This window comes from Lepidothrix coronata, unplaced genomic scaffold (genome assembly GCF_001604755.1).
Source record: "Lepidothrix coronata isolate B3197 unplaced genomic scaffold, Lepidothrix_coronata-1.0 Scaffold74, whole genome shotgun sequence".
NCBI classification, from domain to species: Eukaryota; Metazoa; Chordata; class Aves; order Passeriformes; family Pipridae; genus Lepidothrix; species Lepidothrix coronata.
The window spans coordinates 1,500,506-1,517,004 of NW_016690254.1; the positions used below are offsets into that span (position 1 = coordinate 1,500,506).

The window sequence follows — 16,499 nt, forward strand, 5'->3', positions numbered from 1 at the left end:
TTAAAGGTATTTTTCAGCTGAAGTATTCATACAGTTTCCCTACATACCTTCAGTTACCTGAATTTTCATTTTTTGTATGATAAGCTATTCAAGTAAAACACTGAATTATCTGTAGCCTCAGCGTGGGTAGGGAGCACTGTCAGGTGAAAGCTGAACAACCAGCCTTAATCCTGGGTGTTGGAGCTTTAGACTCTGAAAGATGAGTGATTTGGTCTTTTAACTTAGCTTTGGATGTATAATATAGATGCAACAAACCATTCATGATAGGGGAAGACTGGTTAAATGTTATGGCTTTGCAATCCAGGACATTATATTAGATAACCAGAATCAGCTTTTTCAACTTGAAAAATCTATTTATATTACCATCTGAAATGTAGCCTAAGTATCCTGTTCATTCCCAACATTATATATCTAGATTATATGCTTACATATAGTCAATTGTTACACTTCAAAACAACAGCAGCAGATAGAGATTAATGCAATTTTATGGAATGAATATAAAGTGCTCTGATACCGTTTTTCCACTGAAAAATTATATATGGAAGTGGAAATGTTAGTCAAGTTATCACATCTCCTGAAAGGACAGTTCTTTGAGTACTGAGCTGAAGTATATTTGAAGGCAAAAATGACAAAGATGCCATTAAGATGAATGGCTGGAGGAAGTTAAAGCAGAACAAAATGGGGAAAAAAAAGACACCTAGAGGGAAAGACCTTCAATAGCAATTGTGAAAATCATATCAGTCTAGAGAGAATGCAATATTCGGTGAAAATCTAACTCTTAACTGGAGGCTGAGAATGGTAGGATATAAGGTCTGAAATACGATGAAATCAGAATAATCTGTTTTCTTTCTGTACAAAGGTCTTCAGCTAAGCCAGAGCTGAAAACTCCCTTAGCAAAGTTCTCAGTAAATACCCCAAATATAAGAACATTAAATAAAAATCTGGAAATAATTTGTATTCTCATCAGAAACCAAATAAGTCATCTATGTTCTAATGAGTGGCTTTGACTTTTAATTCTAAGCATCCTTTCTACTACCTTCAAAGGCGAGCTTACAGAGTTTGGTATTTTTATTGTATTTGGATGTTTTTTGATAAAGTCTCATGTTTGTAAGTCTATTCTATAACATTTGAAGAACTGCAATTACATGAAGAAGGTCAATGTTGCAGATTGCAAAGTCATATTTTTTTTTAAATAGGTACAAACCCTCCTAACATTACTACCCATTTGACTTCAATCCATGATACCAGTCCAACAATCAATCACCAGGGGCATTGGACACCTATAATTAGATTATAAAATCATAACTATAGTCATTTTACGTCTGCTTGCATAATTACATCAGCATGCTAATATCCTTTTAATGGTCTCTAATGATGTAATAAGAAATAATGGAATTTATTTGACAGCTACATAACCATTAACAAAACATATTAAGCATAACTATTACTTCCATAAAGATTCAGGCTGTGTCCAAAAGTGACAACTAACATGTTGGATCTTTTTTTCAACGTTGAAATATTTCTAATTACGAATTCCCTAAATCTATTCCCACTCATCTGCTTCCCAGGGTGAGCAAAGTTTATGTCAATGCAAACTTGACAACAAATCAGCTGAAGAAGTGGACTGAGTGCTCTGGAAGTCAAGCCTGAGGCTATACTGTGAATTGAAGGCTATCAGTTAAAGTTGGCAGGATTGTGAAAGACAGAAGATAAGATAAGCTGATTACAACCATGCATCAACTAATCAAGAGCTAACAGGGGGAATTGATAGGAATCCACAGCAATATATAGGGAAGAGTGAAAGATATTTGCAGACAAAACTAACCAAAGGCAGTAATTTTTTAGTGAAGTCCCTTTAATGTATTTTTTTCAGAGAAAAGGGCAAGAAACTCTTAACTGAGAATTTAAAGAGCCTTAAAAGAACTCACCACTTGCCCTCTCTCCTCAGTTCTTCTTACACTATTCCAATTTGATGTGATGACTTTGTCTACACTCTCAAATTAACCCCATTATCCTCATTAACATGTCTTTACTCTGAAATCTCTGCAATGATCTAAAAAAATCCAAGTCTACACTGTCACTTTGGAACCATTAGGAATTCTTGGAGAGAAAAGAGAGAACTGAGAATTTTAGACCAAGCAAATACTCAGGTCAAAGTTCAAAGTAGGCTAGTACAACAAATTCCCACCCCTTTTATAAATCCTTCATCTTCAGCCTTACTGGTAGTTTTTTCTACATAAATTCCCCATATTTTAAAAAAATGAATCTCTAAGAAAAAGAATACTTTTAGTTGCCAGTGAAATAAAATAATGCAAATCACCCATGATTCCAAAGCCCAAGTAGAAAACATATTTTCTGAAAGACCTCATTCTCACACTTTGATATGTCAGTTGTGGATATGACACGGCATCAAGTTTTTCCTGAAACTCTTGTCCATGAGGCCACTCAGAAGCCAACCAGAGTCCTCAAACTCACACTGTTTTCCAGATAGTGATGCAGTGATGAGAAAACAACAAATCCAAAAATTGTTAACCCTTTTCTCGGCAAGGCCTTTTTCTAGAGACTCTACTGCTGTTATATCTACAGCTCCACATTTCTTCAGTATTTCATGGGTTTAACCTGAGTCAAAGCGTCTCATTCTCTTGGAAAGAAAATTTATTATGGATGAATTCTCACTAATCTGAGATTCAGGATAACCTTTCACAGATTTATAGATCATTTAAAAAGGCAAAGACTGATAAAAACACTGTACAAATAGAATTCTCAGTTGTGTTTGGAGTTACTGTAACTCATAACATACTTTTAAGATACTGACCATACAGGTACTTTCAGTACAGTCATATCACTGCATATTGATGAATGCAAAATAACCAGCTTCCCTAATTTTGCACATTAAAATAAAGAAAAGGTTGATCATAGCTAGCCATATTTCTGGAGGGATATTTTTCATTAGAGAATGAATCTACAGTCTACCAGTTGCAATGTTGTTGTGATTTATCAAATGATAAAAAATAACCAAAAGGCTTTATACTAACAATCAGAAAGGTAGGTTAAAGTGCTCTTGTACTGTAAAAGAATGAAGTTAATGATGCAGAACCCGCTGATTCCAGCAGACGAATTGTTCCATGGGATTACTCCTTTAAATGTGCAGTAGTTTATCTGCTAGTGTTCAAAGTCAAGGATGTAAATTCTCTTTACAGGGAAGATAATAGAATATCATTGGGATTTGTAATTTAAAAACTCAGTTTTCATAAAAATGTATTTCATGAAATACAACCAAAAAACATTCATCAAACAAAGCAAACAAATGTGGGATTATTTTCCTTCTCAATAATTAAAGTCAATGTGTCTGGTATTTTTCAGGTTTCTAAAAAGATTTTTTTCCCCAGTAATCTATTTTTCCATACATATACAGTAATAAAAGGGGTAGAATTTCATTTCCAATTAAGAATAAACACTTCCACTATAGATGAGACATCATCAGACTATGACTTAGAGCATTAAACAATGAATTCTGCAACTGAAAGTTAAACAAAAGCTGATGTCAGCACAGATGAGGCTGAGAAAGACTCTGCACTTCAGCAACCCAACTCATGGGCCAAAGCAAGCAGCCCCAAGCTCTTTGAAACACAGGCTACCTGGACATCAGTCATTTTCTGTGCACCCAAGATGTGGCTCTTTCCAGCAAGTTGTTGAAACCCTCCCACAGCTCACCCTTCTTTGTCGTTCCTTTTATATCAAACTACTTTTATTTTCTGTCTTACAAAGAAAGAGTGAAGTTTTGTGAAGTAAATGTTCCTACCAAAATGCTTTCAGAAAATCCTCACTCTAAAGCTCTTTACTGGCCATAGCAGATCCATAACCTCCTAGTTCATGACATTAACATGCAGAGCATTCATCTGTATGAATCACAGGAGGAAAAACAGTAGCTCAACATAGTTGAACTCCCTGTGACTTTTTAAATTAAAGTAGCTGACCAAGCAGCACGACCCAGGGTGCCATGTGCCAGACTCAAAGCCAGGGAATCAAATTCTTTATTCATCTGTGATGTAACTCTTCCCCTTGGCAATGCTGGGTATAATGACCCTTCACAAGACTTTTCTTACCTAGAAGCTTTTACATAAGGTTGGTAATATTTTTACAGCACTTTGAACAGATTATTTTTCACTATGAAAGCACAGAAAAGTTTCAGTCTTTATAATTCTTTCAAAATAATTTGTTCCTGTGTGTAGGAAACATTACAAAGATCATCACAATGCTTTCTTTTGCCTCTTGTACATTCTCATTAATTTTGGCATTAAAGAGCACATATCTCCTTGTAAGACAAACTATTCAAAAATAATGAGAAATCAAATCAAATAAAAAGGAGCAAATTCCATGTACATACTTGACATCATCGAAGACACTCATCTGCAGCTTCAGGAGATCTGCCACTTCCTTTATTAACTCCAAGCCCTTTTCCACACTCAGGGGGCTGTTGAAAGGGAGCAAGAAAACAGAACATTACAAAAATGGAACTCATCAATACTTGAGAGGCTAAAGGTCCCAAAAGAGTTATCACCTTGGCCTCTTTGAGCCTGAAAGCCACCACTAACTGTATTCCTGTCACATAGTGATCGTGATATCAAGGGAATTGGGATCAGGTGCTTCTTCAGGCATGATGAATCACCTGAATTTTCCAGCAATAAGACAAACAATAAGGTGTAAATGGAATTGTTAGGAAGTGTAATGGGCCCATGATGCAGCAACCAGTTCATCTCAGTCCTCAATAAAAAATGTAATAAAGTAAAAGGACAGAAAGAAAGAAAAGGATTGACGAGACAAGGAGGGAAACAAACAATGAAAGTCAAATTGCAGGCTCGGTATCAAATGGACAAGGGAAAAGTGTATTTTTAAATTCATTAGTTTTTAAAATGAATCTTTTCCCAGTGAAAGGATACAAAATTATTATGGATTTGAAAGTAAACAATGGAGCAAGGCACACAGTCCAGAGGACACTGATTAGATACATAGGATTTAGCTTAGTGTGTGCATACACTGCTGACAGAACTCCCTTTAAATCTTTTTAACCTTTGTCAATGGCACATTTACATTTTTTAATTTAGAAAACAGGTTGCAATCAAGCCTAACACAAGAAGACTGCTATCATTTTAAAAAGCACTTATCTAGATGCAAAATTTCTATTTGCAAAAATTTCAGGTTATTAGAGTTGTTACGACTCTAAAGATGCATTAAGAACATTCCAACCCTAATATAGAGATCATAGCTTGCTTAGATGTAGTTCAGTTCTATGGAACCATATAAAAATTATTAAGGAAATAAAAGGATACAGAAATTGTATAACAATGTCCAGTGAAAACAATATATGCAACATTCTCTGTCTAAGTGGTGATCGTAGTTTTATTCTCAACAATGTTAAAGCCCCACAGATCATAAAATTAAACCTTACAAGCTAATCTAGCTTATGCCATGGTAATGCAGAAGCAACTTTGATGTAACCCAGGGGAAAAGAGGTTCTGTATTTTTTCCTTCAAGGATATATAACAGGTAGGAGAAGAAGATGTCAAAAGAAAGTATGTAGTATTAGACACAATCTTTTCAATTGGACTAAGGGGACATTTTTTTTTCCAAAGCTTTTTACAAAGGTCATTATTTCTGCCTCACAGTTAAACTTTTTGAATCTAATTTTACATCATGGTAATCATTGCCACCATTTTATTTATTGTCTGCAATGACCACTGGCTTTTTTGGTTGTTTTTTTTGTGATTTTTTGTTTGTTTTGGGTTTTTTTTGCACTGAGTTCTGCATACACTGCCCTAAGGGCACCACTATTTAAATAATGGGATGTCTCATGTGGATCTTGGTTAGGATGGAATTGCTCAGCCTCCCTTCACGCTTCTAACCCAAAATGCTCAAGAGACCTCCTGTCACACAAGCAGAGGTAGCCCCTCAAGGCACCAGATAAATTTAGAGTTTTTCTAGATGTCTAAGACAGAAATGTTCTTGTGTGAAAGTAACAAAAGAATCTGATTGATTCTGCAAGGAAAAAAATGTACTATAGATTATTCATAAAACCCTTATATTTCAAGGATTGACAGTAGGTAAAAATGTGATCATTCCCATCACCATGAAAGCAGATTGTCATAGTGACTCTGGGGTTTATGTGTTAATTAAATCTTTTCTCCCGAAGATGTTGCCTTAAATTTTACAGGAATGATTGGTGTCAGCAAGTGGGCTTTTACTGTAATAGCAAGTCTGATGCAGCCAAAGACTATTGTGTACATTGGCGAGGGTTTTTTACCAAGGGAGCCTCATTTGTAAAAGCTCAACCTTCTACTCCCTGCTTCCCCCTCCTCCCCTGAAAAAACACTCCCCAGCTTCAAAACCAAGATATGTTGCACCCAGCCACTGCAGTATCAGTAAATTGGGGATGTAATCAGAGCATTTGAGCGCTGCAAGCCAGAAGTGATGCTGGAGGGAAAATGGGAGAGAAAATGGTTCTGGAAGGTCATTCTTTTGCAAGTCTGTGCATCCAAGAGTAATCTTAGTAACTCTCACGCAATATGAAACTAAAACAGAGAGGTTCAAAACCTCGGATGCAGTTTGGTAGTCTAAGAAATTGTCATTCATAATGGCACAGGATAACTGCAGGACCAATACTCTTTGGTACCAGTGCTATTACTGATCACACTGTCATATTTGAAGACTCTCATTAAGAATGATTACAATCCCTATATCCAATACTCTTTGGTACTAGTACTATTACTGATCACACTGTCATATTTGAAGACTCATTAAAAACGATTACAGTCCCTATATTTTCCAATGCAATTTTCCCAACTTCTCAACATTGATACATTCTAGTACTGTTTACTACTGTCTAATGACCGTTGTGTTGTATGAGAGTAGAATATTCAAAACCTTTCTCTAAAAATGCCAGACCATAATTTTCCACACTAAATTTATGCTTGGCTTTTGTTTAGTGTAGCATTTTGCTCAGTGTTGCATGGTTTGTACAGTGATTGCCTTTGACTTTGTTTACATGGAGAGAGTAACACCATTTTCACCAGCACAGTGTTAAGCAAACTAACCTACCTTGTGCAACAGCACCTTAAACCAATATCACCTATCTGATTTCAGGCTTATATAAGGAGAAGGCAGAAGATAATCTTGCAAACATCATCTATCCTCCTGTGCATGGCCCTACCACACATCCCCAGTGCAAGCACACAGTACTTGTGGAACAGACAATTTTTGTGGTCTTTCACATACTATGTTTAGTTTTCAGCCTGCTTGATTCGGTTTCTGTATTAGGGAGTGTGGTTTTTCTCAGGAATATGTTTCCTCTATTGATTGTGAGGATGCAACAACTATGGAACTAATTCATCAGAAAGCATTACAATAAACCAAGGAAGAAAGACAGAAAATAGTTTTCAGGTAAGGAGGAAACAGTGAGATACTCCAGAAAGAAATTGTAACAGGAGAAAGAAGACTCTACAGACAACCCTGAAAACTGAACTGTTTTATCAAGGCCAAAGACTTGGAGAAAATTTTTGGGTAGGATTCATACTGCTTTGTCTGAACTGTCGAGATGGTCACTTCAGTACCAGTGGGGGAGGAGGGAGGGAAACCTCCTTTTGGTGATGGGCCTTGCTGGCACTCTGAGCAGCACGGCACAGAGTGAGCCTCTGGGCTGTGGGCCCTCAGGTTCAAGATCCAACACAGGTCCAACTCATGTGCATTTTCTTTCAGGAGCCTGTAATAAGGCATTTCAGTACACTAGTAATGGTGAATCCTTAGAAGAGAAATCACAGTTTACATGGGCCTCAGAAATACAGAGCATGAGCTGGAAAAACCAAAGGCAGCAAAATGACTTTTCATGGATGCCATTTATGTTTCCCCAGTTCTCTTGAGGCTGGCTAATCCTTTCCACGTCAAAGAAAACTAATAGTTTCTGCAGTGTATTTAACAGTCCTGCTTGATGGGCACTGGAAAAGGCTCCCCAGAGAAGCGGTCACAGCACCAAGCCTGACAGAGTTCAAGAAGCATTTGAACAATGCTCTCAGGCAAATGATATGATTTTTTGGGTTGTCCTGTGCAGGGCCAGGAGCTGGACTTTGATGATCCTTGTGAGTCCCTTCCAACTCAGGATATTCTATGATTCTATCATTTGATTTTACCACTAGTCTTTTTGATCAATTTAAAGATTTCTGATCACCTTTGATCTAGATTGTGGCCTTAGGAAGAGTCAACTCTTGGATGGCATAGCACCTTTTTGCAGATGATATAGATGTTGCCAGATCAAATATTTAGATAAAGCTTACTTTGGGTTTCCTGCTCTTGGTGTCATTTCACTTGCTGTTGATTTCTCTTTTGCATGTTCTTTCAAGTTAACTGTGCTAAAATACAATAAAAGCAGCCAAACCAAAATGCAAAACATCTCACAGTTTAAAATAATTCTTCTGAGACCCTTTTTAGGTTTCCATCTCCAGTTCTCTACAGCTTGGTGGATGAAAAGAGAATCAGAAAGTACCTAAAATTCATGTGTAACTAACTTTCTTCCATTGCTTTACCTTCTAATGCCTCCTCTATCTGTGAGTGCTACCCTAATTGTTACTTTTTAGCTGTAACAGTACCAGAACTTTGTCTCACTCAGATGCCAATCTCTAGCTCATATTATTGGTAGAATATACTTTGGCAAACTAGTGACAATAAAGAAATAAATGGCTAATGAAATATAAATATTTTCTTTGGGGTTTATGTAGGTATATATATGTATAGTTTTAAAGTCTGGCAGAGTATCATCCGCAAAGTACTTCTCTCTTGCTTTTGTTTAATCTCACTTTTCAGGGCATGGCTCTTTCACTAAGCTAGTTATACCTCCTGGAGAATACGACTCATACCTCTGCTGAAAATAGCCAATGTTATATGGTAGTACTACATTATCCCTCCAGATGAAATGAGTCCCCAGCTCAGTGCAAGACTATGATGTCATGATTCAACATCATGCCATAACCATGAAAATTTCCATATCCATTTCAACCATGTGAAAAATAAGTCATCCAATTTAGATCTGGTTGGTTGACCTAAAAGAATCCTGAACCAATCATCTCCCTATAATTCTATTGGGAATTTTGTCTAGCACATCAAAACAAACAAACAAACAGGCAGGATCTAGGCTATAAAGCTATTTTATTTAGAGATGAATCTGAAATGAAAATACAGGAATAAATATTTCCTAACTTTAATGTGAGCTGCTGAGCACTTCTGAAAATTAGTGTAATCCATTTAAATGTTCAGGAGTGGATTTGGGAGCCAACTTTATGTAATTGTCAAAGCGTTTCCACAAAGTATACTGGACATTGAATACAGGAAAATTAGATTGTCTGGTGAAAATAAGATTCTGTATCTTCCAATGTCTAAAAACCTCCCAGTGAGGAAGATGAAAACAGAAATATTTTAAGAAACAATCCACTTACAGAGGTAATTTAAATAATAGAACACTGAATGATAATCTTCCTCTACTATTGACTATTAAAGATTAGTTTTCAACTTACAAGAAAAATGCAGTGATGAGGAGTCATTTCTAAAATCTGGTCCCAGAAAGTTGGCACAACTCAGAACAATCCCATTAAGGGATTTTGTTCCTGCTACAAAGTGTACAGACTTTGCTAGCTTTTTCTTATTTAATCTGTCTATACAATCCCACCTTTTTCAGTGGTTTTATACATAAGTGAGAGGATATCTGTAGCTGAACAAATTATGAATGAGGAATAGAATATGTCTTCACCTGGAAGAGGTCTATCAAGTTACCATGGTCAAGACATCTTCCTGACCCTCAATTCCACTATCCATAAAATGAAGGCAATTATACAAACTTTCCTTGTCAGACGTCTGGTATTGTCACATAAAAGATGGTTATTATTTGACTTGCATCCCTTCTGCTTCTAAGAATAGAACGAGCAGCTCTATTGTCAGTGAATATTACTCCCTACCAAATATGGAGCAGATGTTGTAGTAGTGAGTAATACAGAACATAAAAATTAACTTTTGGTTATAATAAAAACTTTGCTTATTCCCCTACCAAAAATTTTGTTCCAAACTTTCTCAGCACAGGGGATCTGGCTGATTTTTGAGCACGTTTTACTGATTTTAGAGCATCTTGAGAGCACCCTGATCAAGGTGAAGTTAACTTCTACCTCACTGGTGAGTTAGTTGTCTTGCTAAAGGCCTACTGTGGGCATGTAGGATCCTACTGTAGGACATTACAGTTTTATGGATCAGACATGCTTCATGAATGGCCAATTAGACCACTTCAGGAGGACTAGTGCTGAATACTGGATGCTGACCTCAAGACCAGTTCAGCTTCATTCTACAATTATCTGTTCAGTGTTACAAATGGATTCCACGTTTCCAAGAAATTCCCGAGACAAACTACATATCTGACGAGTGAGGACAATCACTTTGAATAATGGACTATTTTTGACCTGGACCTAATGATTTATGCATTCAAGGCTCAAAGTTTCCCCTTCTGGTTAAAGAACAAGAAGAAAACATGCAAATGAAGGCACAGGAGGAGTTCTGCAGGGAGAGACACTGGCAGCATGGCCAGCTCTGCATGCTGAGCTAAATGGAGCTCAAACTCTAATATAAGCCAGTGGGCAATGTCAAAGGGAACAAGAGGAAAAACAGAAGTAAACAGTGATGAAAACTATATGTTCTGTATTTCCCAACATGCCTGTCAAAACAATCCCATAAATTGATCCATTTTGGTAGCAAAAAATCCGATGCAGTTATACAGATGGCTTGATTGCTGGCGTTTGCCAAGCCTGCTCTCAGCCTGAGGAGAGCAACATGTAGTTCAATGTTATTCTGAGGTTATGTCAGTCTCACAAGCAGTTGCTCTCATTTACTTTTCCTCCTCCCAATTGTCAAGTGCCTTCGGAAACCCACTTACTGAACTCCGAAATGCTCCCTTGGTGCCGTCATGCAAATTATGTATTGTCTTTACCAGACTGTACCTAGTGCCCTTACAGTACTTTGTTTAGCAATTGTAATGCAGCACTATAATGGACACCCAGTCAGCCCTGTCAGATTGGTTCAATTGAATCATTTTCTGTAAAAATGAAGAATAATCTACAGTACAGAAATAGGCCTGACATTGGGAATTGCAGTCTTTAAACCTAAATGTCAGTCTAATGCCCGGTAAAATCTTAAGTAAGGTAGGGTTCAATTCACCTAAAATTTGCTTAAATCAGAACACAGGCAATGAAGGCTAGTTTGTCCATTTTCAAGAGTGCTGAGTACCACACTAAAATTGCAAGGCATTTCTCTGCAGCCTGAAAGTTGCCTGAATGCTTAACTACAGTCCTCCCAGCAGTATCATTAAGTGTCTTTTCTGAGGAGGTAAATGACACTCCCACCCAGACTCTCTTTTGCTACCCAGACTCAACACTGGCTTCTCCACTCCACTTACTCACCCTGGAGAAGGTTCAAAAGTTTGGCTACACCTGAGTTCAGCTTGAATAGTATTAAATACACATCTAAATCAGAGGATGAAATAGAGTTTGAACAAAGGAATTCTGGGGAGGACACATTTTATTTAGACTAATGTTTACTTTAAAACACTTTCAATATTTACTAATGTAAAATACACACATGCTCAAAAACTCTTTGGACCAGCAGTTTTCTTTACTTCTGAGTGCTGCATGTTAAGAGTCAGATTCTGTCTCGCACATTATCTGTCTTTGTTGCTTTTAGGCCTGAAGATGAATCACTGGGTGATGGACAGTGCTATCTCTCAGGTCTGGTACAGAGAGCAGTTGTCCAGGACGTGGGAGTTAAAACTGCTCAGACCAACTTCAGTAAGATCTGTTCCATCTCCTGCTTCACTTTCTAACCCCCACAGTAACAAGCAGAACACAAGCAGAAGACAGTAGACACATAGCTTGTCAGCAGAGGAGCACTAGACACACTGGATCCCAGAATATCCTACTTGTTTGGCATGTCTCAATGAGACAGGGAGATACTTTGCAGTCTGGGCTGTCTTCTGGGGTCTTCAAACGACCCTTCTAATCAGTGGAAGAAAGCAGGTGCCTAACCTCCCTGTGTGGGTATGTCTTCACCTGTCTCTCAAGGAGCTCAATGATGTGAAATGAAGTGCATGACATCCTTGGGGAATGTGTGCAGCATCCCGCAGCTATAAGTTTGGTACCTAAATGAGGCAGTCTGGCTTTCACTTTAAATTCTGAAACAATCACATTTCAGCTTTGAACTTAGAAAGGTGCCTTAAAGGGAAAAAGTACATGGATAACAAAACACACACCCAAAGCTCTTGAAAACAAGATGATGACTGGACTAAATATATTGAAGAATTTAACTTCAGTAATCAACTTTTATTAAATAATGAGAGTTATACACAAGTCAAAGTGTTGGGTTAGAATGGTAAGATCCTTTCTCATTTGGTTCTTTAACCACTGATTCACATGTTAGCCAAAAAAAAAAAATATCTATCAGAAGACCTAGTCTGACAATTGCCTGGGTGGGTTCACCAAAGATCAGTGGTGGTATTTTACTTTAGGGGCTAATATCAGGTTTGATCTGAAAAACATAATTGTGTTGGTCCTGTCTACCTCTGCATTTATTTTGGATGTTTAAGATTTTTTTACAGTCATTGACTTAGTGGATACGAATAGGAAACTTTCTCCTGTCAAAGATTTTTTTTTTCAGTACTGATCTGAGAGTATTTTTTTTCCTCTAGTCTGTCTAAATACTGAATTTTAAGAAAGATGCATTCCATAGTTTAAAATAACTATTTAAGAGTGTTCCACCTGGCCATTTCTCAATATTGTCTCCGTTTTGACTGACATCGAATCGGCGCCCTCTTATTGACAGGACAACAGTCTATAACTATCACTTTCTTAACATGCAGCACAGTCTCCTTAGTACTGAAGACAAAAAGCTAAACCTAAAAAAAACCCCAGAAAGTAAGTTCAAAAATATGGGTCTGGAACACCATATGGAATGCTTAGAGAGTCAGATAAAGAGTCTGCCTTTAGGATTTATAATGTTGAGGACTAGTTTTCTCTGGCTGCTCAAAGCATTTGGCAGCAGCATGGACGTTGACCAGGTGCAGGCAAACTGCCGGCTGATGGGAAGCTGGGAGGAGAAGCCTGGCCAGCTCCAGCACAAGCTGTCATCCTCTCTCCATGCCTGGAAAAGAGCAGGTATGTTTGTCACAGGGCTCAGGCTGAGCAACAAGACTCTGAGGTGTCTGAAGGAGCTTCTTTAGAATGACTTACAGAGTTGCTAGGAACTGTCTGTTTGCTTATTACTTGCTCTAATGAATACAAAATCTTAAATCCAGCACAGAGGGGCTGTTGTAACACCTGACAGTAGCTTCAGCATTTTTAACCACCCACCTTCGTGGGCCAATGTCAGGCTTGATTTCTTTCCCACTGTATCTCCATTCTCAGTGCACTGCTTGGCAAGGAGAAGCAGGGGAGCCAGAATGCCAGGACTTGGGCACTGCCTCTGCATGGGCAAGGGGCTGGTGCATACCAGCTATGACTGCTTTGCCTGTTAAAAGCAGTCAAGAGAAAAGGGTAAAGATCAGGAAAGCAATTTCCAGTTCCTGCTGCTGGGATAAAGAAGGAGTGAGAAGAGCAATGCTGAAGGAAGCACATTCCCAGCAGTGCATACTAACCCCAGCCCCTGAGTCTGTTCCCAGCAGCAGTCACCAGCACAAGACTGGAGGTTATTTTAAACCACCTTGGACGTGCTACTGCCTGATTTTCTAAAACCGGCAATAAATACAGGATAGCCCAAAGACAAGTGCTAAGGAATAAAGTCCAAAAAAATCCTGGAAAAGTTCTGAAGGAGGGCGAGAGAAGTGGTCATCTGAGATATGCCTCTGCAAGGGCAACCTAAGGAGCAGTCTACCCTGGGAAAAACAATGCCTTGACAAACAAAAGCCATTAGTTCTTTAATTTTTCTTTTTTTTTTTTTTGTCTTGGACACTGTTGTGTTCACACTGCTAATAAGCAAGAAAGAAAGCTGTAAAGATGTTAAAAAAGTTGTTCAGTAACAGTATTCAAAAAAATAGTATTTCCTCAATTCCCTGAGCAAAAACTTAGGGGGGTGAGTGTTGACAAGAAATTGCCAGTATTCAGGCAGTTGCCCAAAGTCCAGTCATAAGGTATCAAACCACCCATATTCTATCCCAGAAGTACTAGGAACACCTGACCAAATAAATGAGAATATTATACATGAAAAGGCCAGAGTCCAACTGATTCATTGCCTGACTCCAGAGGTCAGGAATGGGCCATTTTATCCTTACATGAACCTCATGAAATACAGGAGCCTTGTGTTTAATAATAATTTTAGCCATGCCCTTTCCCTGTGCACTATGTGTACTGCAGCCCAGGCCAAGAACAGACAGAAGTGAGTTCCTCTTGCCTTATACCCTGCAGCAAGTGTATTTCTTCTGAAAACAACTAAGATTGTCATACAATTTTACAAGCAATTAGTTACTGTGATAATGTATATGCTCAATACTTACAAAAACCTCTCTTTTTTCAAAAATCCCCAGCTGAACTCTTGCCCTCAGTGATATGTATTAAACTAGTTTGTGTTTTAGAAAAGCACATTTTGAAATGGGCCACCGCCTTCAGGATTTGCATGCCTTCTTTTAAATTTTCAAGTCTGAAAATATGTGCCACCATACCAAGGGCAGGATTCATGTATATAAATACAGCAAATCTTTTCTTCAAATTTTCCACAGCCTCAGAGCGCAGACTATGAGGAGTTTTAAGAATACCTTTTGTTCTTTTTTTTTCCCCAAGTACTATTTTTGTTAATGTCTATTATTCTGTCACATTTATTTCATCTACCATTGTGCTCCTTAATCCCTCAATGTATTTAAATCCATCTGGAATTTTTCTAAATCCTCCATAGTTCTTCCTAAGAGAGACAATTTGCCGATGAGGTACCACTAATCTCTCTACATGCTGAGAAGCAGCAGTTCATGACGAATCTTTCTCTCCTATCTCATAACCAGTTCTTAATCCGCAGTGACACCCTGGCTCTTGCTCTGTGACTCACTCTCCTTAAAGTCACTATGAAGAGCATCCCATTTATCTCCTGTTGATTTGAAGGGTGGGTACAACTCGTGGTTTTGCTGCAACATCAGCTTTTCTCCCAGGAGAGTCTGATGTATCTCAACAGAAGGTGCTTCGGGTCTGAGGGTCTTCCGTGTGTTGTGCTGCCGAGATGGAAAAGAGAGGGCTCTTGGCACTGCCTCCTGGAGGCCCAGGCTCAATGGCCCTCAGATATAAATAGCCAAGATTTAAAATGTGTAGCTTAAAATAGTAGCTAAAATTAATGTGGTCTCAGAGTCAGTGAACACAGCACTTTTCCATCTCAGAGAACCCGTAAACAATACTAGGAAAGCTTTTATTTTAAGGACACAGTTTAATTCTTTTGGATTTATCTTTTTTTCCACCTTTTTTTTTTTCTGCTAAGATTAGTAAATATTTTAACAAGCAACATAATGGGGAAACTCAGCTACTGAAGTATGAAATAGATTGATGTGAAGCTTTTTGTGTGCAAATTTCAGCAGTAACTGAGCTATGGGAGAGCCGCTGATGATATTGCAATAAACACATGTAGCTTTACCAAAGTTCCACAAGAGATATTCACCACCATCTTTGCACTGACTCCTGTCTCCTGGGAATTGGCTTCATGGCACTTTTTAGCGCACCAACACCACTGTTCTCTGATCTGAAAGGTCATTTACCAAAACTGGCTCATTTAGCTGCTACTGCCATCATCTGAGCCCCACATCCCACAGTCCAAAGGAAAGATGTTGCATTTGCCTGAGGAGGGAATAAATGGAGTATGTTTCCATCCACACCTGCCCCATGGATGGAGCTCTTGCATCATGTCAGAGAAGACATGGCAACACCGTGAAATGACCCCGCCGTTCTCATCAGGTTGGCAACCATCAGTATAAAGCTATTAAATCCAGCCTTTCCAACTCCTACTTCTCTTTTTCTAGACACAAAGGAAGTCCCAGTCATCAAAAGAATAATGCATATTATCCATACAATGGAGAAGAAACTGAGACATTAGAGGGGTTTGCTCCAGGTCATAGAGGAGGTAAGTGCCATAGCAAGGACTACTGGGAATATTTTGAATCAAAGTAATTTATAGTGTTGCCATTAAATTCTTTCTGAGCCTACCAAGCCTAAAAAAAACATTTAGACACTGAAATTGTATTTATTTCTCTTGTCTGGAAGTGCCCCTGAGAGTAACTCATCTGATAATCTATAATGAAAGTCCTGAGCACTGATGCTTCAAGTCCAAGGTGTTACAGCAGCCTGCCTTGTCTGTCTGAGTTCTTTTGTCCGTGGTTTAGTGTTGTTTCATACATCCTGAAGCAAACATCCCCAGTAAAGATTTAGAGAATTTCATGGATTCAGTTTGGTTTTAGCGTGGTC

The 16,499-nt window shown here is 38.2% G+C and overlaps 1 protein-coding gene across 1 annotated transcript in view; it reads right to left on the reverse strand.

Moving 5' to 3' along the window:
* The window catches only part of PTPRN2 (protein tyrosine phosphatase, receptor type N2), a 577,227-nt gene that overhangs the window by 368,651 nt on the left and 192,077 nt on the right, over nt 1–16,499 (reverse strand). The window contains exon 9 of the mRNA XM_017819358.1: nt 4,388–4,474. Coding sequence (XP_017674847.1) covers nt 4,388–4,474 — 87 coding nt within the window. The remainder of the gene's footprint in view (nt 1–4,387; nt 4,475–16,499) is intronic.